The 24,531-nt window shown below is 48.9% G+C and overlaps 1 protein-coding gene and 1 long non-coding RNA gene across 10 annotated transcripts in view; one reads left to right on the forward strand and one right to left on the reverse strand.

Moving 5' to 3' along the window:
* RASSF8 (Ras association domain family member 8) overlaps positions 1-23,979 on the forward strand; it is a 94,649-nt gene extending 70,670 nt beyond the window's left edge. For 8 of the 9 annotated variants that reach the window (XM_051850353.3, XM_051850351.3, XM_070049518.2 and 5 more), the window contains exons 2-5: positions 4,311-4,517; positions 16,708-17,597; positions 19,061-19,205; positions 20,099-23,979. In XM_051850353.3, coding sequence (XP_051706313.1) covers positions 4,415-4,517; positions 16,708-17,597; positions 19,061-19,205; positions 20,099-20,220 — 1,260 coding nt within the window. In that variant the 5' untranslated portion in view covers positions 4,311-4,414 and the 3' untranslated portion in view covers positions 20,221-23,979. The remainder of the gene's footprint in view (positions 1-4,310; positions 4,518-16,707; positions 17,598-19,060; positions 19,206-20,098) is intronic. The other variant, XM_089304715.1, reaches the window with a different exon arrangement.
* LOC149124752 (uncharacterized) lies at positions 6,910-12,590 on the reverse strand. Its single transcript, XR_016213618.1, has 2 exons — positions 12,413-12,590; positions 6,910-10,607 (listed from the first exon to the last, which is right to left on the reverse strand). It is a non-coding gene; the product is annotated as an uncharacterized LOC149124752 (long non-coding RNA).
* Positions 23,980-24,531: the final 552 nt, after the last annotated feature.

Consider the following 24,531-nt stretch of genomic DNA (forward strand, 5'->3'; position numbering starts at 1 on the left):
TGCTAATGCACCTGGGAAAGCAGCGCAAGATGGCCCAAGTCGTTGGGCCTCTGCACCCACGTGGGAGACCCGGAGGAGGCTCCTGGCTTGGGCCTAGCCCAGCCCTGACCATCGTGGCCATCTGGGGAGTGAACCAGCAGATGGAAGCATGCTCTCTGCCCTCTCTGACTCTGCCTTTTAAATAAAATGAAAATAAATCTTTAAAAAATAGGCAGTCGGTCATTATTCACAGGAGCTGTGTTCGTCAGGTTCCGGTGAACACCGGATCAGCACGTGCTGACCGTCTGCCGCTGGGGAAGCACAGGGCGGGTCTCCACGAGCCTTGGCCGCAGGGAGTCCGAACCACTCAGGAAGAGAACCCTTCAGAAAGCTGGTGGAAGTGGAATTCTATGCTAGGTTACTTGTGGTGCTTTAAGAGGAAAAAAAAGACACCTTGGGACTCCAGGCCTAGTGTTTTCATGGTGTCCATTTTCCGTGTACTTTTTGACGTTCGGTGCACATGGCCCCGTGGAGGCAGCCCGTCAGCCTGCGCCGTTGCTCCACGCTTGCTGCTCTCCCAGCCACCAGAGCCACAGCTGCGGCCCGCACGAGCTCCGCTGGTTTCCTCCCGCAGACCCATCGCGGCCTCCCTGCGTCGGGAGCGCTGGGCAGCCCCTCGGCCCCGCACTGTGCCAGGGGCTGGGGAAGCAGCGACACCACCAGCGAAACGTGCCACACAGCACCGCGCAGGCGCAACGCGGGACCCTCGTCAGCACACGGCAGGTCCTGGGAGCAGTGTCCCCTCGTCCAGTCTCAGTCGGGGACTCCACGGCCTGCTCCTGTGCCCACGCCAGGAGCAGGAGAGCACCGCTGACTGGAGGGTTCCACATGTCAGCAAGTGGGCAAGTTCACCCCGCGTGGACTCTGCAGATAACCAGAGCTGGCCGGCAGCAGGCTGAAGCGGACGAGGCTGCGTCTGCAAACGCAGGCGCTTCATTCGGGGCACTTGGACATCAGAAGTGGGTGTGTTCCCTGCCAGCGTGCGCCCAAATCAGTAAGATTCACCTACAGTGACGTGAGTGCAGGAACCTCATCGTCAAAGCAGCGCCTGGGTCGTTTACGCTGGCAGTGAGCACACCGCTTGGGACACCCACATCGCACATCGAGTGCCAGGGTTCAAGTCCAGCTCCACTCCTGCTTCCAGCTTCCTGCTAATATGCACCCTGGGAAATAGCAAGTGATGGATGGCTCAAGTACATGGGTCCCTGCCACCCACGGGGGAGACCTAAGACCCAGTTCCTGGCTGCAGCCCAAACTGGAGTGTTTACAGGCATTTGGAGAGTGAACCAATAGGTAGGATCCCAGTTTTTCTCACTGTTCCTCTTTGCTCTCTATCTACTCTCTCTCTGCCTCTCAAAGAATATAAATAAATGTTTAAAAATACATACGTTTGCAGTAGAATCTTACTGTGTCTACACCACTGTCTCCACGGGGCAATGTGTTCCAAATTCCGGCTAGAACACCAGCCCTTTCGCTTCCTGGGTCGTCGGCTGCAGTGCGGGCTGATGCACCATCTACACCCACAGCGTAGGCCTCCGTCTTCCTCTGGGGTGTGCTGGGGCTGGGTGTGCCGCTGTGGGAATTGGGAACGTCGGGGTTGCAGCTCCAACAGGGGAGTGCCGGGGGCTCCTGCTGGGGAGACGGAGGGACAGGCCCCTCCAACAACTCGGGAGTGACTGTGACTTTGTGGGGGATGATGGTCAGTATGGCCCAAAACCTGGAGAAGCCATGTTCTCCCTAAAAAATCAGTGGTCCTCCCAAAGACAGGGGGCCGGCTGGCCCACTGCTCTGAACTGTTGAGACATTTCCCACCTCTGAAGGTTCCAGGTTTGGAAGATGCTGCTGGTGGTGAGAAGACACAGCCGCAGGTGCCAGTCGTCTCTGGGCGCTGAGCTGCCGTGGGAGGTGTGATGGGGCTGGGGTCCTGCACGCTTATGTGACTAAGCAGCCTTATGGATGCTCAGTGTTTTCACGAGGGTTGACGGTACCCTGTAACAGTTAACACGTGTGTGTGTGGGGGGGGGTGTTGGTTTGTATTTACTCATTTAAAAGGTCAAAGGGAAATAATGATATTTCTGATAGGAGAGCATTTGGTCCTATTGTAAAACCTAAAAAAGGGATGGAGAACTTGTATGCGGTATTTAAAGTGGTCAAACTCACAGAAGCAGAGAAGACTGTGGGGGAAGTGGCAGGTGCTGGTGACGTCTGTTGTAGGAGCTGAGTGTGCGGTGCGGGGACGTCTCTTGTAGGAGATGAGGGTGCTCTGGTGGGTGGCTGGGGGACCTTGCGCCTGTGCTGTGTGCACTGAAGAACGCGTCAAGCAGGGAGATCTCAGGCTGAGCGCTCTTCAGCGACGCGGAGAAAAACGCGTCTCACGGGTTCCTGTTGAGTGACAGGTTGCTCCGTCTGGGAGGAGGGGCTCCCGGGGAGAGCTGCGGCCTCCCTGTGCAGGTTTCCTGAGATGAAGTCTTTTTAGTGAAAAATAAGGGACTGGATTGTAAGTAGATTTTAAATACTCAGCTGTTTGGTTTTTTTTAATTTAGTAAAGCGATATAGTCATGTGTGGCCTTTTCTTTGCAACCTTAATTTTCTTCCCGAGAATCAGTAATATGAGAGGTCGTGGAAGAGGTCCAAGTCCGTGGTGTCATGGAACGAGTGCGCCCGCGTGGCGGGTTCCGTCGCCTGCTCCGTGAACTGTCTGAAGCCCCGCGTGCAGCTCTTTCTCGAGATGTAAAAGGCTTGGGAGCTCCAGCCACGAGGGAACTGGTGGAACTGTTGACTGGCTTTCTGCTGTGTCTGGCTGCGGCGCCCCTTTGTCCCGAAGTGGGAGGATGGCCTCTTCTCGGTCCGCGCAGACGGGAGTTGGGGAAGCCACGCTGACTCGGTGCCCGGGGAAGTGGGCCTGCAGCCGGGCCTGTGCTGTTTGCCAGGTGACAGAAAGTGTGCACCTGCCCTGGGGAGCGGCGTCAGGCCGAGTCTCCCAGCACCTGTGTTCTGGCTCGTCCACCCCAATGAGCAGGTGACCCAGAAGTGGGCAAGGTCCCTTCAGAGAAGGCACAGGCCTAAGCTCCAGTCTGTAGTGAATGAGGTTTCGCAAGAAAGGTGTCCAGTGTGTTTAATAAGCTTTTTAATGATTTAATAATTGTTTAAATTTTTTTTTTTTTTTGACAGGCAGAGTGGACAGTGAGAGAGAGAGACAGAGAGAAAGGTCTTCCTTTTGCCGTTGGTTCACTCTCCAATGGCCGCCGCGGCCGGCGCACCGCGCTGATCCGATGGCAGGAGCAATGATTTAATAATTGTTTAAATTTTTTAATAATTCATTCTGAAGCATCCATGCCATTGCAAACCCTAAAACACACCCATGTATTCTCTTAATCACATCAGTGTTCCTTACATCTCAAAACCATTAGGTATTTTATAAAAGAAACAACAAAACGACAACAAACAAGTAAATCGCAGGTCAGTTAAGGATTGAGCACAGGGACAACTGGGATTCTGAAAGCCCACGGGGAAGCCGGCTGTGTAACTGATGTTTCGCAGGCCAGTAGCATTCTGACAAATACAAGAAAGGCAGCTTTGTATCGAGCGCGTGAGAATGCCACTCTCTGCCTGGCATGCGCTGCCGCAGCCAAGTGAGAAACGCGCGAAGTGACGGTGTATGTCGTCGGAGTAACTTCGGAGTGCAGAAAAGTGTCCAGGCCAGCAGGTCCATGGAGGGGGGAGCTGCCAGCCGTGGGCTCGAGATCCCATTCCTTCCACCGAGCTCCTGTAAGCGCCTCGTCGACAGGCCGAGCTTGGCGTCGGCGTCTTCCGGGCAGGGGGGACAGCGCCAGACCTGGGAACGGAGGGCCGGGAGGGCACGTGGAGGTAGCCGTCTCCCTGGACAGGATGGCGAGGCTCGTGGGGTTGGGCTGCGTTACTCACGCTCCCTACAGTGACAGAAACTGTTGCTCTCCTGGTTTTTTCTCAACCTCAGAAGTTACCCGAATGAAAAATTTCCAAAAGATAAAAGGCGCGAGGCTGGTTAAGTAAACGAGGCTGTTTAACTCAGCGGAGCGTGACGTGTTAATGCCTGCAGTGGTCACACGTGTGAAACGGCGCCGCGCCGCGCCAGGTGTGTGCAGCCACGCCTGTGCGTTCTGGGCCCGGCACAGAGGCAGGATTTGATGTATTGACATGTGATGTGCTCTGTGTAATGTTTATACATGATAGTACTGTGTGAGAGATGCTGAGGTTCCTTGTTATTAACCATCTTTTTTCTTTCCCCCTAGTCCAGCTGACGGCACCGCCTCTGCCTCCGCCTTGTTCCCGTAGCCAGAGACATGACCTGACAGCCCGATGAGCCCTCTCCCGGCCCTCGTGTGAGCGGTGCACCATGGAACTGAAAGTATGGGTGGACGGAGTCCAGAGGATTGTGTGTGGGGTCACCGAAGTCACGACCTGCCAGGAGGTCGTGATAGCCTTAGCTCAAGCAATAGGTACGTGGACTGTGCACTGTGTGGGGCGGCGACAGTGCGCGTGCGCACGCACGTGTGTGTGCATGTGTGTGTGTGTGTGTGTCTGAGTGATGCAGGTCTCTGCGGATGCTGCCCGCTCGTTTCCATGGTGAGCACAGGCACACCCGTGAGGATGCTGGTTCCCTGCGTCCCTCCAGATCGCAGTGATTTTAAATCTAGAATCTGCTCCGTCTTCTCTCCTGCTGCTTGTTCTAACCTGTGATTTCTGCAACTACAGGTGTGTTCTTCATTGCTTTTATTATTTGCTTGTTCACTCATTCATGGAATCATTTGAAAGGCAGAGAGAGAAAGATCTTCCATCCGCTGGTTTGCTTGCCAGACGGCTGCAACACCCAGGGCTGGGCCAGGCCAAAGCCAGGAGCCTGGAACTCCATCCAGGTGTCCCTTGTGGGGAGGCGGCGGCCAGGTGCAGGAGCAGGGAGCTGGATCAGAAGGGGCGTCGTCAGGACTCAAGGCTGCACTCCGCTGCGGCATGTGGGTTTCCCGAATGCTGGCCTGACCTGTGCCAGCTAGTAGGCGAAAAAAAGCCCAAGTTGTTACCCCTGAGTACTTTTAGACGAGAAAACACAACAAAATGAACAACGTGAGTCCTTCGGGAACGATCCTGTGTGCTTTGAAAATGGCACACAGCGAGGGTGAGGTTGTCCGGCGTGTTTGCTAGCGCCCCCTCTTGGTTCTATCGAGTTCTTTCATTTCAGCCGTGCTTCTATTTTGCTTCCTTGCTGCGGGAAGTCCTTGTAGTACGCGAGGAGGCCTACTTAGCTCGGTGAAGCGGGTAAAGCGGGTGAGGGTCTGCATTTGCATCTAAAGTCCTTCATTCCGCAGACGTGCAGCAAGAGGAACCCTGTGTCCAGCACCGTGCACGGTGCTCAGTGCCTCTTAATTTTTGAGGTTCTTAGCTCAAGTTTATCGCGTGCCTTGCTGGCTGGTGTAAAGTGGAAGCGTGCCTGGTTAGCTCAGGCACCCCAGCCGTGGGTGGAGGTGACTGTGCCACCTGCCTGGGGGCCGACCTACTGCCGGAAGTTGACAAGACTCTGCTCTAGATGCGGGTGTTCTTATAAAGCTGGCATCTCTGGATGTTCTCCTGCAGTGCTGTAGCGCACTAGCAGAGGCAAGGAATGCCGGAAATGCTAGGCTTCACACCAACGAAGTCCCCTGGCACCTGAATAGATATGTAGACTTAGGTTTCATTATTAGAGCGAGGGGGAAACAGGGCGTGTACTCAGATGGCGTATTCCCTTGTGCCAGCTCTGGGTAACTGCCCCTTTAAGAGCTGCACACACTTTGTCTGCAGTGTATCTGTTTCCTGTGAAGTCTGGGATTACCAGGTGCCACAGCCATGGGCAGTGCCCAGCAAAATAATCACAGTGAGCAATGAGTAGTTGTTGCAGAAAAAGTCCGAGTAGTGAGTGGCTCTCACTGCACCTGTCCACAAGATGACCACCTGTGTTTTGCAGAATGTCGAGGGGGAAAATGTGCACATGTGCCAGGTCTGTGTTTTTCCCATCTGGACTAAGGTGTGGCCTTGTTTGTGCACACGCTCAAATTTTAACGGAATGAAACCTCCCATTTTTGTCGCCTCAATTACTCAGTCCAAGACTTATTTTGAGAAGTTAGCAACTTGAATGTAGATGTATTATGATATTCCTCCAAGCTTGACTAAAACAGCTCCATTCAGTATCATAAATACTTCGCTGAATTCAGAATTCATCAGAAAAAATGACTGAGGCAGCAGCCAGCCAAGAGCTGCCGTTTCTCCTGGCTTCTGTTCTGCATCCAGCTCACTGCGCTTCTGATACACACCTGGCTATTTGTCTGTCTAGTAATGAGAGCTTTTAGTATTTACAGTCTAAACACTAACAAAAAAATTGGAGAGTATGTTGACGTTGTTTATACTACAGGTTGAATATCTCTTATCCAAAAAGCGTCGACCGTACGTATTTCAGATTTCAGATTTGTTTTGGACTGTGTTTTGGTGAGGGGAGGGATATTTGCATATACATAATGAGGTATCCTGGGGATAAGACCCAAGGCTAAGCATGGAGTTCATTCATGTTTTGTGAACAGCTTATGTGCAGAGCCTTTTGTGCAGATAATTTTCTACGATATGTTCAGTCCTTTTGTACTGAAACAGAGCTTTCATGGTGTGGCGGTTTCTGCTCGTGGTGTCGTCGTGTCCAAAGTGTTTCAGAGTTTAGAGGATTTGGGGTTTTTGGATGTGGGATGCTCAGCCTATATCAGAAATCACAGAGTGTGTCAGGGGAACTGCTGCTGTAACAACAGTCCCAGAGGGCCATACCACTGCCCCCTGGGTGTGCATCGGCAGGAACCTGGCAAGGAGCGGAGCCAGGAATGAAACCTGGGCACTCTTTTTTTATTTTTTTTTTTAAAGCTTTGACTTAATGAATGAAAATTTCATAGGTACAGCTTTAGGAGTATAGTGATTCTTCCCCCCATACCCACCCTCCCATCCCACCTCCCACTCTCACTCCCATCACATTCTTCTTTAAGATTCATTTTTAATTAACTTTATATACAAAAGACCAACTCTGTACTAAGTGAAGATTTCAGCAGTTTGCACCCACACAGACACACAACGTATAAAGTACTATTTGAAGACAAGTTTTACCATTAATTTTCATAGTACAACTCATTAAGGACAGAGGTCCAATATGGGGAGTAAGTGCACAGTGACTCCTGTTGTTAATTTAACAATTGACACTCTTATATATGATGTCAGTGATCACCCGAGGCTCTTTTATGAGCCACCAAGGCTATGGAAGCATTTTGAATCCACAAACTCTGTTAATATTTAGACAAGGCCATAAGCAGAGTGGAAATTCTCTCCTCCCTTCAGAGAAAAGTACATCCTCCTTTGATGGCCCCTTCTTTCCACTGGGTTTCACTCACAGAGATCCTTCATGATGTAGGATATTTTTTGGCACAGCGTCTTGGCTTTCCATGCCTGACTTGCTCTCATGGGCTTTTCAGCCACATCCAAATGCCTTAAGTGCCGATTCTGAGGTCAGAGTGTACTTAAAGCAATTGTCTTTCTATGAGTCTGCTGTGTGGACTACTTCCCATGTTGGACATTCCCTTTTTTAATTCTGTTATTACCAGGCACTTAATGCTATTTATATGATCTCTTTAATATTTAATCCTATCTATATGATCACTTTAACAATTCAGATGGCATTTTCACCACCAATTTTAATGAGATTTGGGGTTCCATGACAAGTTTTTAACTGTACCCTTAGAAGTAAATCTGTAGGACTATATACAGACCTATACAGCTTTACAGTTACAAACTTCCTCCTTCTCCGCTTATTCCCCCTTGTATTTTTTACTGAGATCTATTTTCAGTTGACTATATATACATATGATTAACTCTATGTTAAGAATTCAACATATAGGGGCCGGCGCCGTGTCTCACTTGGTTAATCCTCCACCTGCGGCACCGGCATCCTATATGGGTGCCGGGTTCTAGTCCTGGTTGCCCCTCTTCCAGGCCAGCTCTCTGCTGTGGCCCGGGAGTGCAGTGGAGGATGCCCCAAGTGCTTGGGCCCTTCACCCGCATGGAGACCAGGAGGAAGCACTTGGCTCCTGGCTTCGGATCGGCACAGCACCGGCTGTGGCATCCATTTGGAGAGTGAACCAGTGGAAGGAAGACCTTTCTCTCTGTCTCTCTCTCTCTCACTGTCTATATCTCTACCTGTCAAATAAAAAAAGAATTCAACATAGAGTATGAAGAAGAGAAAAAAATTAAAAAATAAAAACTGTTCCTCGACAGTCAATATGAGGGCTGTTCAAGTCATTGTTTCTCAAAGTGTCAATTTCACTTCTACAGCTTTTGTTTTATGTGCACTATTAGTTCTTACAGATCAGGGACGACATACAGAATTTGTCCCTTTGGAATTGGCTTATTTCACTAAGTATGATATTTTGCATATACATCCATTTTTTGCCAATGACCGGGTTTCAAAGTATTCCATAGTGTACATATCCCATAATGTCTTTATCCAGTCTTCTGTTGACGGGCATTTAGGTTGATTCCATGTCTTACCTATTGTGAATTAAGCTATAATAAATATGGAGGTGCAGATAGCTCTTTTGTTTACTGATTTCATTTCCTTTGGGTAAATTCCCAGGAGTGGTATGGCTGGGTCATATGATAAGTGTATATTCAGGTTTTTGAGGTGTCACCATACTATCTTCCATAGTGGCTTTACCAATTCGCATTCCCACCCACCAACAGTGCATTAGTGTGCCTTTTCCCCCACATTCTCTCCAGCATCTGTTGTTGGTAGATTTCTGAATGTGAGCCATTCTAACCTGGGTGAGGTGAAACCTCATTGTGGTTTTGATTTGCATTTCCCTGATTGTAGTGACCCTGAACATTTTTTCACGTATCTGTTGGCCATTTGGATTTCCTCTTTTGAAAAATGTCTGTTTGAGTCTTTTGCCCATCTCTTAACTGAGTTGTTTGTTTTGTTGCAGTGGAGTTTCTTGATCTCTTTGTAGATTCTGGTTATTAATTCTCTTTTCAGTTGCACAGCTTGCAAGTAATTTCTCCAATTCTGTCGGTTGCCTCTTCACTTTCCTGTTTCTTTTGCCATACAGAAGCTTCTCAATTTGAAGTAATCACATTTGTTAACTTTGGCTTTGACTGCCTGTGCCTCTGGGGTCTTTTCCAGGAAGCCTTTGCCTGTGCCTATATCTTGCAGGGTTTCCTCAATGTTCTCTCACCCTGTGGAAGTTCTCACAGGGGCCCTTTGACATGACCATGCTGGAGGAAGTCATCGCCCATTGATAATTACCTCCTTTCCCCTTCCTGGAGGTAGGAAGAGGGACGGAAAGATCCAGGCTGCTCTGTTCGCATGGTTGATTCTCCCAGCAAGAGTCGTATTCTGAAGCCACCCAGGAGTCCACCCAGAGCCACCTTCTTAGCATAGACCCAGGCATGGCTGAAAGGGGCTCATTATAAATGAACTTGATCACCTCTGTCACACAGAAAACCCCCAGGGTTGGGGCTGGCACTGTGGCAAGAAGTCTGCTCTTAGCTACTGTTGTGTTGTATTACTTTTAGCCCCTGAATCTCAGTGGACAGCTATTAGAAAGTCATGGATTGAATCATAGTGAAACAAGTAAATAGAATCTTAGTATACTCCTGTTTTATAGCCATGTATGTAATTTTAATAGTTATGATAGTCTAATCAGCTCTAAGAAGCTTCTATATTTTGAAGTTATGAAATTATTTTAATAACTATGAGTACATGTAATTCAAGGCATGCATCAGGATGGGTTAGATTCTGCTGCATGACCAGTAGCCCCTAACCCACACTGGTTTACAGTGGTGCGCTTCCTGTTATTTATGTAAAGTAGCCGGCACAGTGCCTAACAAATCATAGGTGCTCCTTTCATTATTTCAATACATTGTAACTGATTTAGCTGTGGGCTGAATGCATAACTCACAGGTGTACTCCGAAATGACCTTTTGTGCTATCACTGAGGTAAGGTCATTCCTGGATGGTAGTTTTCCTAATACTGGCAATCAGGGCTTGAATAAAACAGTAGAAAAATCATGGACATATTTGCAGAATATATGTCATCCAGAAATTGCTTAAAATTCTTCAAGCTTTGATGTCTTCATTAATAGGTGAGGATGTGCAGTGTTTGTGCAGTGAAAATAACACAGAAGCATGTTGTAGACTGAGAACGACGCAGGCGAGTTCCATCACAGCCAGCGTGAGACCTGAGAGGAGAGATTGCTTACGCTCCCTAGCCTGTGTCCGATGCGGGGATGGGCCTGGGTCTGAGGAAATTGTCACGGCAGTGTCTGCAGCTCAAGTAGAGCGCTGTCAGCAGGAAGACTCGGTGCCGTAGGTCCCATATTCACTAGAGAAAGGGCAGGTCGGGTGTTACCAGCATTCTTTCTAATATGTCCAAAAACGTGGCGCTGTGCTAGCATTAAGTTCTGAAGTGGTTCGTGCCAGCTGCGTCATATGCTTTGGAATAATGTCCAGGGTTCGCCTATGGCATGGGGAGGATTTGCTACGGAAGATAAACTCAGATGTCAGTAATTAAAACTAAGACCTACGAAGAGAGCGATCAGGGTGTTTCCCAGAATCCATATCCCCAGGGTCTGGCACTATTTGTGAGAAATATTTGATGTTTGATATAGATTTGTCAACTAAATAATGTTACTTTGGGGATCATGATTTTATGACTCTAAAGAGAAGTTTCCTAACATTGTAAAAACGGTTGCATTTTTTTAAAAAAATGATTTGAGGGACCGGGGCCGTGGCTCACTTGGTTAGTCCTGCGCCTGTGGGTGCCAGGCTCTAGTCCCGGTTGCCCCTCTTCCAGTCCAGCTCTCTGCTGTGGCCTGGGAGTGCAGTGGAGGATGGCCCATGTCCTTGGGCCCTGCACCCCATCGGAGACCAGGAGAAGCACCTGGCTCCTGGCTTCAGATCAGCGCAGTGCGCCGGCCATGGGGGCCATTTGGGGGGTTGAACCAACAGAAAAAGGAAGACCTTTCTCTCTCTCTCTGTCTATGACTCTGTCAAAAAAAAATGATTTGAAATAAGGGCACACAGTTTGTAGGCAGCCCATATCGCATGTTTGAGTGTGGGCGTGCATTTGCAAAGTACCCACGTTGTCTTAGAACGGAAGAGTGACACAATCAGCAGTCAGCACGGAAGGCCTGTGACCACATGTGGCAGGGAGGGCTCCTCACCCGCAAGCAAGTCGCCCCTCAGCAGCGACACCTGCTGTGTCCTGGACTTTAGCTCAGTCCTGGCGCTGTCTGCCTGGACGTGGCTCTGCCGAGACCACGCCCACTCCACACGCTAATCAGGAGCCCAGGTTGTTTGGCCTGTGCTTCTGACCGGCTGGCTCTAAATCAGGTTCCCAGGACCAGTTATGGGATCTGAGTGACTGACTAGAGCCGCTCAAAGCAGCCAGGGAAACAAGTGTGCTGGTTTATTCTAAGGGCTACTGGGACCCGCGTGGAGGCACTCAGAGGGTGAGATGTGTGGGAAGGGGTCCAGACTCTCATGCCCTTTCCAGGTCACCCTCCAGGAACCTCCACATGGACAACCCTCTAGAAGAAGCTCCCCAAGCCAGTGCTCTTGGGTTTTTGTGGGAATTTACTTATGCTGGCACAATGGATGGAATCATTGTTGGTGCTGGCCCAGCCTTCCACGAGGATGGGGCCTGGAGCTGAAGGTCCCAGTTCTCCAGTCCTGTCCTGTGGTCCTCCTGGTGCCCGGCCCCCATCCTGATGCTGCCAGCCATCTGTCAACTCATTGCCATGAGAAAAGACACTTAGCATTTTAGGAGCTGTATGTTTGAGATGGCATGCCTGAGACATTGCCAAAATTTCACTTTATTGTTTAAAAGATCTATGTATTCGAGGGGCAGAGTTAGAGACAGAGGGAGAGACAGAAAGGTCTTCCATGTGCTGGTTCCCTCCCCAAATGACCGCAATGGGCTTCCATGTGGGTGCAGGGGTCCAAGCACTTGGGCCATCTTCTGCTGTTTTCCCAGGCATATTGGCAGGGAGCTGGATTGGAAATGGAGCAGCCAGGACTCAAACTAGTGCCCATATGGGGGTGCTGGGGCTGCAGAAGGAGGGTTAACCTACTTTGCCAGAGGACTGGCCCCCAAAATTCTACTTGAAATTAGGTGAAAGAAAGGGCCAGCATTTGGCACAGTGGTTAGGATACATCCCACTGGGATGGCCGCATCTCATATTGGAGTGCCTGGTTCCAGGCCTGGCTACTCCTCTGATCCAGCTTCCTGCCAGTGCCCACTGTGAAGGCAGCACATGATGACCCAAGTGCTTGGGTCCTTACCTGGATTGAGTCTCAGGCTCTTGGCTTGGGCCTGAACCAACATTGGCTTTTGTGGGCATCTGTGGAAGTAAACCAGTGAATGGGAGATCTCTCTTCTCTGTTTCTGTCTCTGTGCCTTTCAAATATAATGAAAATAAGTAAAGATTTTTTAATTAGGTGAAAGTAATCCATTATCCTGTTTATCTTGATCATCCAGTAAGATTCCATAGATGTGTTAAAACTTGCGGGTTTTCTCATTATATGAAGTTAATGATTATTGGATTAGTTTCATGTGCTTCAGCTGCTTAAAGTTGTAATGAGTATTTTATTTATCATTTTTTTTTTAATGCAATTGCAGTTACCTGACAGCAGCACATAGTCCAGGATAGCTCAAACGGCTTAAACTACAAATGCCGTGGGCGGGCTGGCTGGCTGGCTGGGTGGCTGGCGAGGTAGGTTAGATGGTCCTTTTTGTTAGTTTCAAGGCTACTTCAAGTCAGTGTGCAAGGTAGAACTAAATGTACTCGTTTAATAAAATCCTGTGTAGTGTTGCAGGAGGAATCCAGATCTATCTTAATGAAATAGGATCGGTAAGGCCTTGCCAAGTGTTGGTATTAAAAATGATGATTATGGGATTTAATTCCTATATGAAATATTTAAAATCCAATTTCTATAATAGAATCAAATCTGTTCATTTACATTTTTTTTGCAAAAAAGTTTTATATTGCCAAATGGAATTTTTTTCTTTCTGCTTAATAGTGCTAAATGTGCATTATGTAACAGAGAGGAAACACAGGCAGTAAAAGCAATTCTAAATAATTTTGTATCTTCCACATTCTCAGAGAACAACTGTGCCATTAAGCATTGGAAATGGGCCCTATATTTCATTATGATCTCAAATGAGGGGCTTTAGAAATGTGAATGTAGCCTGGGTAATGGAATGCTGCGGTTCCTTCTGGAAGATGCTTCCTGGGCTGTTAGACCTGAAGGGGCTCCACGGTGCAGGGCAGCCCCTCGGGTCACGGAGGGAGAGGCTGCATCCCACCTGAGGGGAAGTGAGCAGCCTTAACCTTGCACATGTGTCGCGTGGTTTGGCTTGGAGCAGTTACACTCATTTTTAACCTGGAAACTGTTAGGAACACTTTTTTTTTTTTTTTTTTAATTCTAAAACCTCGATGCAGGGCAAGCTCGCTTCTTCATTCTCCTTTGCCTGGGTATTTTGATGATAGTCACACATCACTGTATAGCTTTTTTTTTTTTAACCTTTCCCCAAAACTTTTTCTTTTTTAGTATTTATTTGAAAGGCAGAGCAACAGAGAGAGGGAGACACAGACAGGAAGATATCTGATTTGCTTCTTAAGTGGCCACCGCAGCCAGGGCTGGGGCAGGCCAAAGCCAAGAGACAGGAACTCCATTCTGGTCTCCCATGTGGGTGGCAGGGGCCCGAGACTTGTACTGTCCCAGGCACATCAGCAGGGAGCTGGCTAGGAAACAGAGCAGCTGGGACTCGAACCAGTCCTCCAATATGGGAAGCTTGCACCCCAAGCAGTGGCTTAACCTGCTATGCCACAACACCAGCCCCAAGCACTGTGAAATTGTACCATCTCATTTGACTCTGAGAAGCACCTTGTTAAAGAAAGAGGTGCTGCCTTCAGCCTATGCAGAGCAAGCAGGGTTTGGTTAAGGGAAATTTAATTGTTTCAAATCGTGCAAATAGGTGACAGAGCTGAACCGGAACAGGCTTCCGGCTCCAGTACCCTGCCTCCACTCCTGTGTGCAGCTCTACACACCATTGGAAATGGCTTAGAAGGATTTGTTTAAAGTCAGATGATTGCCACGACACATCACTATTTAAAGCGTGTCCCGGATCAGCCCTTTGTGTGTGCAGAAAAAATGTCTTACATTAAGCCGCAGGTTAGATGCAGCCTGTGCTCACGAATGCCTGCCCTTCAGAATCTGCGGGACGCTGTAGGAGTGAAGTGACAGCACTCACCCAGAAAGTCATTCACCCAGCTTTGAAACCGCCATCAGCATCCCGTAGGGGCGCTGGTTCAATTCCCGGCTGCTCTGCTTCCCATCCAGCTCCCTGCTAATGTGCCTGGGAAAGCAGTGAGTGATGGCCCAAGTGTTTGGGTTCATGCTGCCCCCATGGGGACCCAGATGGAGTTCTGGACTCCTAGTTGTGATCTGACCCAGCCCCAGCCTTTACAGCCATTTGGAGAGCAAATCGCAGAATGAGGATCTCTCTACCCACCCCCTTCCCTTCTCCTTCTCCATAATTGCTTTTCAAGTAAATCCTTAAAAAAAAAAAAAGCTTGCCTCAAGGCTGTGGCTTGGAGCTTAAAGCCGAGTGATCCTTCCTGAGAGCTGCTTCCGAGTGGCAAAGCGCGTGTCTATCTGTACGTATCCAAATCTCTGCTCGTGGACACTGCAATTAAGGAAAACTGTGGTCGGCTCAGAGGCTCCTGAAGCTTAAGAAAAATAGCGGGGGCCATCATTCAGTAGCTACACACGCTGATGTACCTGCTGGCTGGCAGGGTCAGGGCACGTGCAACTGCTTGTAATAATGTTAACTATTCACGTACACTTCGAACAAAACAGGGAGAATCCATCTGACCGCCCACCCCACCCCACATGGATACATTTAGGCAAGTTTTTTCAGTCTTAGGACGTGACACTGTCTCCTGAGACTTCATCTTATTTTTTTTTTTTTTTTTTTTGACAGGCAGAGTTAGATACAGAAAGAAAGGTCTTCCTTCCGTTGGTTCACTCCCCTGCGCCAATCTGAAGCCAGGGACCGGGTACTTCCTCCTGGTCTCCCATGCGGGTGCAGGACCCAAGCACTTAGGCCATCCTCCACTGCCTTTCTGACCACAGCAGAGAGCTGGCCTGGAAGAGGAACAGCCGGGACTAGAACCCGGTGCCCCAACTGGAACTAGAACCCCGGGTGCCGGCGCCGCAGGCGGAGGATTAGCCCAGTGAGCCGCAGCACCGGCCCCATAATTACTTTTTAGAATCACTATTTTTAAACTTATAGATGTGACTTTATTGTTTTTGTTTATAAGAATATCATTTTGCTTTATTTTTTTTTAAAGAGAAATCTTTGAAACTGTTACTCTCAAAACTAAACATGTCTATCCTCGTCAGACCCCTTTTGGTATACACTCTCAGAGGGTTGTTGGCACCCAGCTGGTTTCCGGGGTGAGCTGTGGGATGGCCACGCCCACCGGGGGAGACAGAGGAGACTCGGGCAGCTGCTCTGAGCTGGTTCTCCCTTGGGTCCTGTGTCCCTTTGGGTGACGTGAGGCCTCCATCCTCCCTGGTGCTGACGTGCAAAGCAAGCAGAGGGACTTGCGCGGTGGCGGTGTAGCCCACCTCTGAGGTTTTACCTAGTTCCTGGGACCAGCTCCTCATGGCTGCATGTGAAGCTTTCTGGCCCTCTGTCTGCACTGGAACCAGGCTGTTTCAGTGCTGTCCCAAAGTTCTAGACACTCAGGCATCTGACAAGCATGTAAGAGTCTTGCTCAAGTTTGAAGTGCAGAATTTTTTTTTTTTTTTTTTAAAGATTTGAGACACAAAATGGCCAGAGCCGGGCCAGACCGAAGCTAGGAGCCAGATGCTTCCTCTGGGTCCCCCTCATGGGTGCAGGTGCCCGAGAACTTGGGTCATCCTCTGCTGCTTTCCCAGGCCATTAATAGGGACCTAGAGCAGAAGTAGGGCTGCCAGGACTTGAACAGGTGCCCATACAGGATGCTGGCATCACAGGCAGAAGCTTTACCCACTACAGCCCCCAGCGTTGAATTTTTAAGCAAGTCTGAAGAGTACATGCAGTTCATACCCTAGAGTTTTATACTGTTTCATATCCTGAAAGGTTCTGTGTTGTCCATGAAGGTTTAAAGGCAGTGTGGGCTCAATTCTGAAACCTGGCCCTTGGTGCCAGTGAGCAGCACACACTTAGAGCAAACTTTTCAGCTAGTGCTTACGAGGCCCACACCCCAGATTCAAGGGCCTGGGTTCCACTCCCTGCTCTGGGTCCTCACTCCACCCTTCTGCCAGTGTAGACCCTGACCATGGCTAATGTAATTGGGTTCCTGCCACCCACATGGGAGACCTGCAGTGTGTTGATCCTGGCCCAGCCCCACCCATGGTGGGCATCTGAGAAGAAAACCAGCAGATGGGAACTCTGTGTGTGCGCTCAGTCTCCTGCCTCTCAAATAAGTAAGAGTCAGCACACAGGTAGCGGGGGGTGTCCTCTGTCGCATCTGTGGCTGTTTTGTATCCCCTTCTGACACCACATTACTGTCTTGTTTGCCCAGGTCGAACTGGAAGGTACACTCTCATAGAGAAATGGAGAGATACCGAGAGACACCTGGCCCCTCACGAGAACCCGATCATCTCCCTGAACAAGTGGGGGCAGTACGCGAGTGACGTCCAGCTCATCCTGCGGCGCACAGGGCCGTCTCTGAGCGAGCGACCCACTTCGGACAGTGTGGCTCGCGTTCCCGAGAGGACTTTGTACCGGCAGAGTTTGCCCCCCTTAGCCAAACTGAGGCCCCAGATTGACAAGTCCATCAAAAGGCGAGAACCCAAAAGGAAATCACTGACATTCACAGGAGGTGCCAAAGGATTAATGGACATTTTCGGAAAAGGCAAAGAAACGGAATTTAAGCAAAAGGTGCTGAATAACTGCAAGACGACAGCCGACGAGCTGAAGAAGCTGATCCGGCTGCAGACCGAGAAGCTGCAGTCGATTGAGAAACAGCTGGAATCCAATGAAATAGAAATACGATTCTGGGAGCAAAAATACAGTTCTAACCTCGAGGAGGAAATTGTCCGCCTGGAGCAAAAGATCAAAAGGAACGATGTAGAAATTGAGGAGGAGGAATTCTGGGAAAATGAATTACAGATTGAACAGGAAAATGAGAAGCAGCTGAAGGATCAGCTCCGAGAAATCAGACAGAAAATAGCCGACTGCGAAAGCCAACTGAAGGACCACCTGGCCCAGATCCAGGCCATGGAGAGCGGCCTGGAGGCAGAGCAACTGCAGCGGGAAGTCCAGGAGGCCCAGGTCAATGAGGAAGAGGTCAAGGGCAAGATCGGCAAGGTCAGAGGGGAGATTGACATCCAAGGGCAGCAGAGCCTGCGGCTGGAGAACGGCATCAGAGCTGTGGAAAGATCGCTGGGACAGGCGACCAAGCGGCTGCAGGTAAGAGCCTTTCTGTACACAGCGTCTCAACTCTCCGAAACAGTCTGCCCTCCTTGTATGTCAAGGAGTAGAAATCCCAGCTTTGCCTAGAAGTCTCGTGGGCTCCTTGTGACTTAGGACCAGGCTTGGTGAGACCAAACCCCGAGGGGCACCAAGGCCATACCACGCCCTGCTCCATGGCAGAGGCTTCTGCACACAACACCGGGTAGCTGGACTTGGCCACGGAGGGTGAGAGCACCAGTGTGACCTGACTCTGACCTTTCAGAAGCCAAAAGGGGCTCACCAAGGACTGTGGGGCTGGCTGCCCGCCTGCCTCTCCTTTACCTCTCTGCTATGGCCACTCCCAGCTGCTTTCCAGATGTTTCTAGGCCCTTCCCCCTCCCCTTACCCCCACAGCACCATCCTTTGCATTCCCAAGGACAGGGACACAAATGATGCGCTCATTTTTGCCCTCACTGGACACAGAAACACTGCTCTCTCACCACCCCCACCCTGACCACGCAGCTTGGATTTCTTGGGTTCCCGTTCTCAAACACTGATTGTGTCACAGGAGTTGCAAACATGTGTTCATGTGTTTGGCCTCGCAGGTGAGATGACACACAGACAGGATGGACGAGAATGTGGCTATTTACACTTTCAATGAAAATTAATCAAGGCAGTCTGAAATATGAAATAATGTTAAAATGTACTCTGTTGTTCATTACCCTTGGCCCCATTTCAAGTGCTCCATAGCACATGTGGCCACCACGTTGTTGGGGGTGCAGCACAGAACATGTCTGATGCGGAAGCAGCCCTGGACCGTGCCGGTGTTTACTGTTCAAAATGCAGTCCGTGCCAGGCGGCCTCTGGGTGCACTCCTGCCTCGATGCCCACGTGGCACTTGCGCACGTCCCAGTGCCAGAGAGGAGCAGCTTTAGGATACGACCACTTCCAGAACCCGAGAAAGCTGAGGTTCTAGGAAGACCTGGTGTGAGAGGGGTAAATCCACCATCAAAACTGTGGCCACCAGGAATGTGTCATGCAGAAGGCTGTTTAAGGAGAGTGCAGCCGGGAGAATCCCACCCGGCACTGACGAGGGCCTGAGGACCAGATTGCTCACATGACCACTGGGACAACCCCGTGCTTGCGATGTCTGCTCCAGGACCCTGCAGACACACTCAGCCGGGCTGGGGACAGCTCTTTTCTCTGTCAGTGTGGCAGAGGGGAGGGCGAGGAGCCGAGCCACTCAGACAGTGGGCGGCCTGTCCTGGCAAAGCGTCACTTGTGGGAGGACAGACTGAAGTTGCTAGTATTTGGCACCTGCCGCAGCACAGCGGTGGCAGCCTCCTTGGCCTGTGCTATGACCATGCCAGATCTGCAGGAGGCAGCTACCCCAGCTTCCCTCCCTGGAGCAGGTGCGCTGTCATCAGCGTGTCTTCAACTGGCCAGCAGTAACAGTCAACGTTAAAATCCTTTCCATCTAGGACAGAGAGCAGGAACTGGAGCAGCTGACCAAAGAGTTGCGGCAGGTCAACCTCCAGCAGTTCATCCAGCAGACAGGCACGAAAGTCACAGTGCTGCCAGCCGAGCCCATCGAGATAGAGGCGTCCCATGCAGACGTGGAGAGAGGTAAGTAGCTGATGAGTGTGCTTCTGCCTCTGCGTTTGCACGGGTTAACCTGGAAGCACTGTTTGCATTCAGAATAGTGTTCTGCCCTTCTCACCTCATTCCCAAGTGGGTCGCTGGAAAATAAAGCTGGCATGCTTCCTATGGCTTGGGAAAACCTGTCCCATACAGCATGAGGGGGCGTTGTCCTCCATCTGCCAGCTCACTCTCCTGTGGTCACTAGGCCCAAGCACTCGGGCCCTCGGAGCAGAACAACTGGAAGTTGAGCCAGCAGTCCAGCACACTGGGGGGCGGCTTCTCTCACTGCTCCGGAACGCCTGCTTCCTGATGGGCCTCTAGGAAACTTTTTTCTGATGTGTATGAGTCATAGCCTGTTAATTTGGATTTTAGCTTTTCTCAGTTCCTAAGCCCCTTCTTGCCCTAAAGTCTTTATTATTAATTTGTACTGGTATGTACAAGGCAACTTGTGCACATGGTCTGAACCCCCAGTGAAAAGCAGCACAGTGCTCACGGCACTGTCCAGCTCAACAGAACCTGATTTCCGTCAGACGTTTGGTGCAGACACCTGCGTCCTGTCTGTGTTGCAGGTCCCGAGTCCGGGTTGCTGCCTCTGCTGTGGGAGACCTGGCTGGAGACCAGGCTGCTTGTTCTCCCTGGCCTGGCCTAGCCCTAGCGGTTGGGGGCATCAGGGGAGAGAACAAGCAGATGGCAGATCCCTCACTGTCTGTCTCACTTGTGCTCTCTCTCTGCCTTTCAATCAATTATTTAAAAAATAAACTTCCCTCCAAGAGGGGCCTTACCTTGTCCAGCCCAGGGCAGTACGGGCGCCCCTTGGGGAAACGCTGCAGAGCGCTGCGGGGCGGCGCGTTCACCCAGGGACTCTGTTTGCTGTCTAGAGCCACCGCTGCAGTCTGGGTCCCTGAAGCGCCCTGGCTCCTCGCGGCAGCTGCCCAGTAACCTTCGGATCCTGCAGAACCCCATCTCGGCCGGCTTTAATCCCGAAGGCATCTACGTATAACGCCGGCTGTCGGGAGAACAGAGGTACCGAGGACGGTCAGATCCCTTCTTTGCTTTGTGCCAATGATGAACGGAGGATCTATGTCTTTGCTCTCTCCTACACTGCGTACCACTCGGAGCGGCTGCGTCTGCACACACCCACAGCGTTGACCTGTCCTGCCAGCAGCTGTGAAGCAAAGCCTTCAGGTTTACGTGTAGCGTTCTGAGAGCAATGGAGAAGTAGTATTCTGTGTGAACACATAAATAAACATGTGACTGGCTTAGTTTAATTTATTCCATTTCATTGATGAAGCGTATAAATGTCCATGTTGTAATATTTTTGTATCACTTTATCCTGTGACTTAGTTACCTTACGTACTGTGTGACTGAGTGCACGCTGCCAGACTCCGTCCATGCATTGCTGACGTACAGCTACGCACGTGGAGTCGTGGGGTGCTCCGCCATCGCAGCCACCTCCACGAGAACCCACTCGCATTCACGTCTGTGAACCTGCCCGAGCACTGCAGCGCTAGGCAGAATCATTCGGATTTCTTTGTATTCTGGAATTCAACCTTTGCTCTATGCTGTTTGCCAAATATTTAAGGGATCACAAAGCAGAACAGAAGTATTTTTCCATGAGATGAACTGTATGTGTAAAAGGTATGCAGTGTTTCAGATACTATAGAAGGAAAAGGTTATTTTCAAACATGTATCCAAGCAGGCGTGGGGGGTCCCACTCATACCTGCTTCTACCCTGCCTTGTCACTGCTGGGCACTCAGCGATGACCTGTAACATCCAGGTGCCGCACGTTTGAGGACCAGGGCAGTGACATCTCTGAGAAGAGCCCACGTTTTAGGTGTGGTCTGTCAGTGGACAGGCTGATGTCCCCGTCACTGGGACACAGGGAAGGTAGAGGACAGTGGACCATGCTGTATAAGGAAAGGGAGCCAGGTTTAGAAGGTGCTTGCATTTTCTGACTCTAACAGGAGTTACTCTCCATTCTTAACAGATACTTTTCATTTATAAAACCAAAAATGAGTCAGCACCTCTCCCGTGAGTGGTGGCTTTGTGACTAAAATTCAGAAAGAATATCAGACAGATGCCGTCAACTCTGAGCCATTTTCACTCTCCCTCTGATCAGACTTGGTACAACGGGATTAAGACCTTACTCTGAAATTTAAAGTAGTTTTTAACTCTGAAAGAAATACATTCTCTGTATTATTTACATGCAATAAAATAAAAGTGGATTAATATAGTAATGTCACGGTAACAAAAAGATAGGTCTTATGCATGAAGGCAACTTTGGATGTTTTCTCATAGTTGACTTATTTTTGGTTTAATGAATGCTGAGAATGCTGCTTTATTTAGGTTTCCTATGAAAAATTCTGAGAATGGCTATTTTAAATATATAGAAGCTTTTAGAGAATTGAAAGTAAAAATGCAGTATTGCCTTTTCTGGTCCAGCTGAACAGTAGACCTCAACTGAAGATACCGTTTTCTCTGGGTTCTTGGAGTTACTGAGTTGATCTTGCCATTATACTATTTTGCAAATAACTTGGGAAATAAATGATTCTTACCTAAGTAACCACAACCTGTACACATTTGCTCTCAGTTGGTAAGTTATTTCATATCTACATATATTTTAAAATTAGGATAATTTAAAAGTTTAAATAATTTGTAGCTTTTTTGATAATAGTGATTTATGTACACCCAGTATATGCCTTACTTTTAAAAGGTCCCATCCTATACAGTCATTTTGTTGTTTAGAGAAACTGAGACCTTGTTCACAAAGAAAACCATTTTATAAATTGTGTTCTATTTAAATCAGAAACGTTCAATTATAGGCGTATTGCGGTTGCACAGTTTACCTTTGCATACTGTGACACACACGTCAGTATTTTACAGCAGTGCTCTTAGGACGCACCTCCTCACCGTACAGAAGGGCAAGCAGCGTGCTGCCCACTGCGGCAGGCCTGGATTCTGTCCGTTACCCTGACGACTTCAGCAGAAGCTGCAGGCTGCCCAGGCGTCCTGTGCGAGTGCCATGTCCTGCAGGGAGGGGGACACACGTGTGAACTGGGGGGAACGCTGAGCAGCTGCACTCTTCAACCAGTTCCATGGCTTCCGGAAGCACATCTCGAAGGAGTATTTTCTAAGCCTCTTTTTTAAAACAGGGGAGAAAAACTCATTACTGTTGGAACATGTTCAAATATTTTAGTCTACTTGTGAATACAACTGAGATTAAGTGCCACATCTTTGGATACATTTTGGAGGGGAGAGCAGACAATGGTATGTAGAAATACCAAATATAAAATTTTGCATCTGGGGGAAATACTCAGATTCTACATACTAAAATGGATTATAAATTTGTATGTTTTTTTAAAATCATAGTGCAAAAAGTTTTGTGATTTTCTACAAGTATTAAAAATATTTAAAAATATTTTCTTTTCCTACCAAGGAATAAATTGAAATAGCATTGAGCTGTTTGACCTTCCTGAGTATCTGTCATCCTCAGAGAATGCTCTGGAGTGGGCTGTGGCATTGCCCTCGAGAGAGATTTTGGTTTGTTGCCATTTGCTGTTTGATCTTGATGCACAGGGAATTTTTTTGTGAGATTTCTGTTCTTATCAGTAGAACTACCCATTAAATTCCCTCAAGCACCCATGAGGTAAAACAATCCCTGTGGTCCGAATTCGTCACAGACAACAGCTAAACCAAGATGGACAGGATGAAATACACACATGCCTATGTAATGCAGTACAAATATCAGAGAAGTTATAGTATGCACTGTGAAAGAGAGTAACGCCTGAGAGTAAACATGAACTTCCACAGCAGACATAAATGCACCCCTGCAGTTAAAGACAGTTTTCTTTGTGAATAAGAACAAAAAAGTGTTTAGCAAAAAAAGAGCTCTTCATTTGAAGCCAAGTTTCTGTGAGTATCTTTGCAGGTCAGAACTGGACTGGGCTGAGGACTGACTATGGAAAGGGGCACGGGCGGATGGTCAGTTCCCCTGCTCATTGCCTTTGAGTAACTGGGCCTTAAATTATATGTAAATACGCACTCTGTCCACGTTCCTCCTGTCCCTGGCGCTGTGTGTAGTAGTTCTGGATACTGTGTTCAAGTTCAGCTCGTAAGTATTACTTTTCCCTTATGTCAGTTTTTTTAAGCTGTGTTTTTATACTCTTTGTGACAGTATTTTTCAGTTTGGGGCAAAGGCCATCAGCTGTATGGAATCGAGAAACAATCGCTATTTATTCAGTGTTGCTGCTTCCCGGGTCCCAGGCTGGCTTCCCCGGGCCAGCCCCGGGGCCACCTGAAAGCTGCAGGAGCTCCTTCCAAGGCATTTTATATATTTTTAGAAACCAAATAAATGCAGATCACTATTTAGTATACTAATTATATTAAACCAGCAGAAATATAAAGGCAATAAAGTATATACATATATATGGGGGGAGGGAAAAGATTTTAAAAAGTCAGTTTACAGCCAGACCTGGTGACGGCCCTGTGCGCCCTTCCCAGCCTGTCGCTCCTCGTGTACCCGCGGAGGACGTGAGCCGCCGCAGCTTTGAACAGAGAATTGCCACGTCCACCACGGTGGACACAGAAATATGCTCTTAGCAACTGCTTTGCTTATGTACAAATAAAACATGTACTGTATGTAATTATTTTCTTTGGACTTTCGTTTCAAAACGTGTATTTTCGGATGATTATCATGAGCTGTAAAACAGAAGATCAATATATGATATTCTCCCAAATAAATTTTCAGGACTCATTGAAGCATTGCGGTTGTTGGTTTGCTTCTTATCTACCTAACATTTTAAAGTATAATTTTACTTCCTTTTTAAAGAGACGCCAAAGAGAAAAGACCTGCACATCAATGACACAAATTAACTTTTTCTACATATGGCGTTATTGTACCTCAAGAATTATCTCAAAAAGTAACTGCTTCAACCAAGTCAAACTGAATGATGAAACTATCTCTAAAATGAAATGAAAAATCTGTTCCGTATCTCTGAATTCTCAACTCTGCTTAAAACTGGAGGTGAGAGGAAGAGAACCGCCGTCGCAGCAGTCACTGCGTGCCAGGGGCCGTGTGAGGAGCGGGTCCCACGCTGACGTCCACAGCCGTCCGGGGACTGTCCTGTCCCCCAGGTCACAGAGCGAGCAGTGGCTCACACAGCCGTCGCGCTGCAGCCTCGGAGGCCTCCACGGCCTTCACAGTGCCAAGCCTGTGCGCTTCCTTGCCCCCGTCAGTGGGGAGGTGTGCGCATTTGACAGGGATGTCTTCAAGTAGAAATCACATCTCCATCAAAACATTACACCCTTTCT

The sequence above is a fragment of the Oryctolagus cuniculus genome, chromosome 9 (genome assembly GCF_051225735.1).
Source record: "Oryctolagus cuniculus isolate XC-2025 breed Fujian yellow rabbit chromosome 9, ASM5122573v1, whole genome shotgun sequence".
Classification (NCBI taxonomy): domain Eukaryota; kingdom Metazoa; phylum Chordata; class Mammalia; order Lagomorpha; family Leporidae; genus Oryctolagus; species Oryctolagus cuniculus.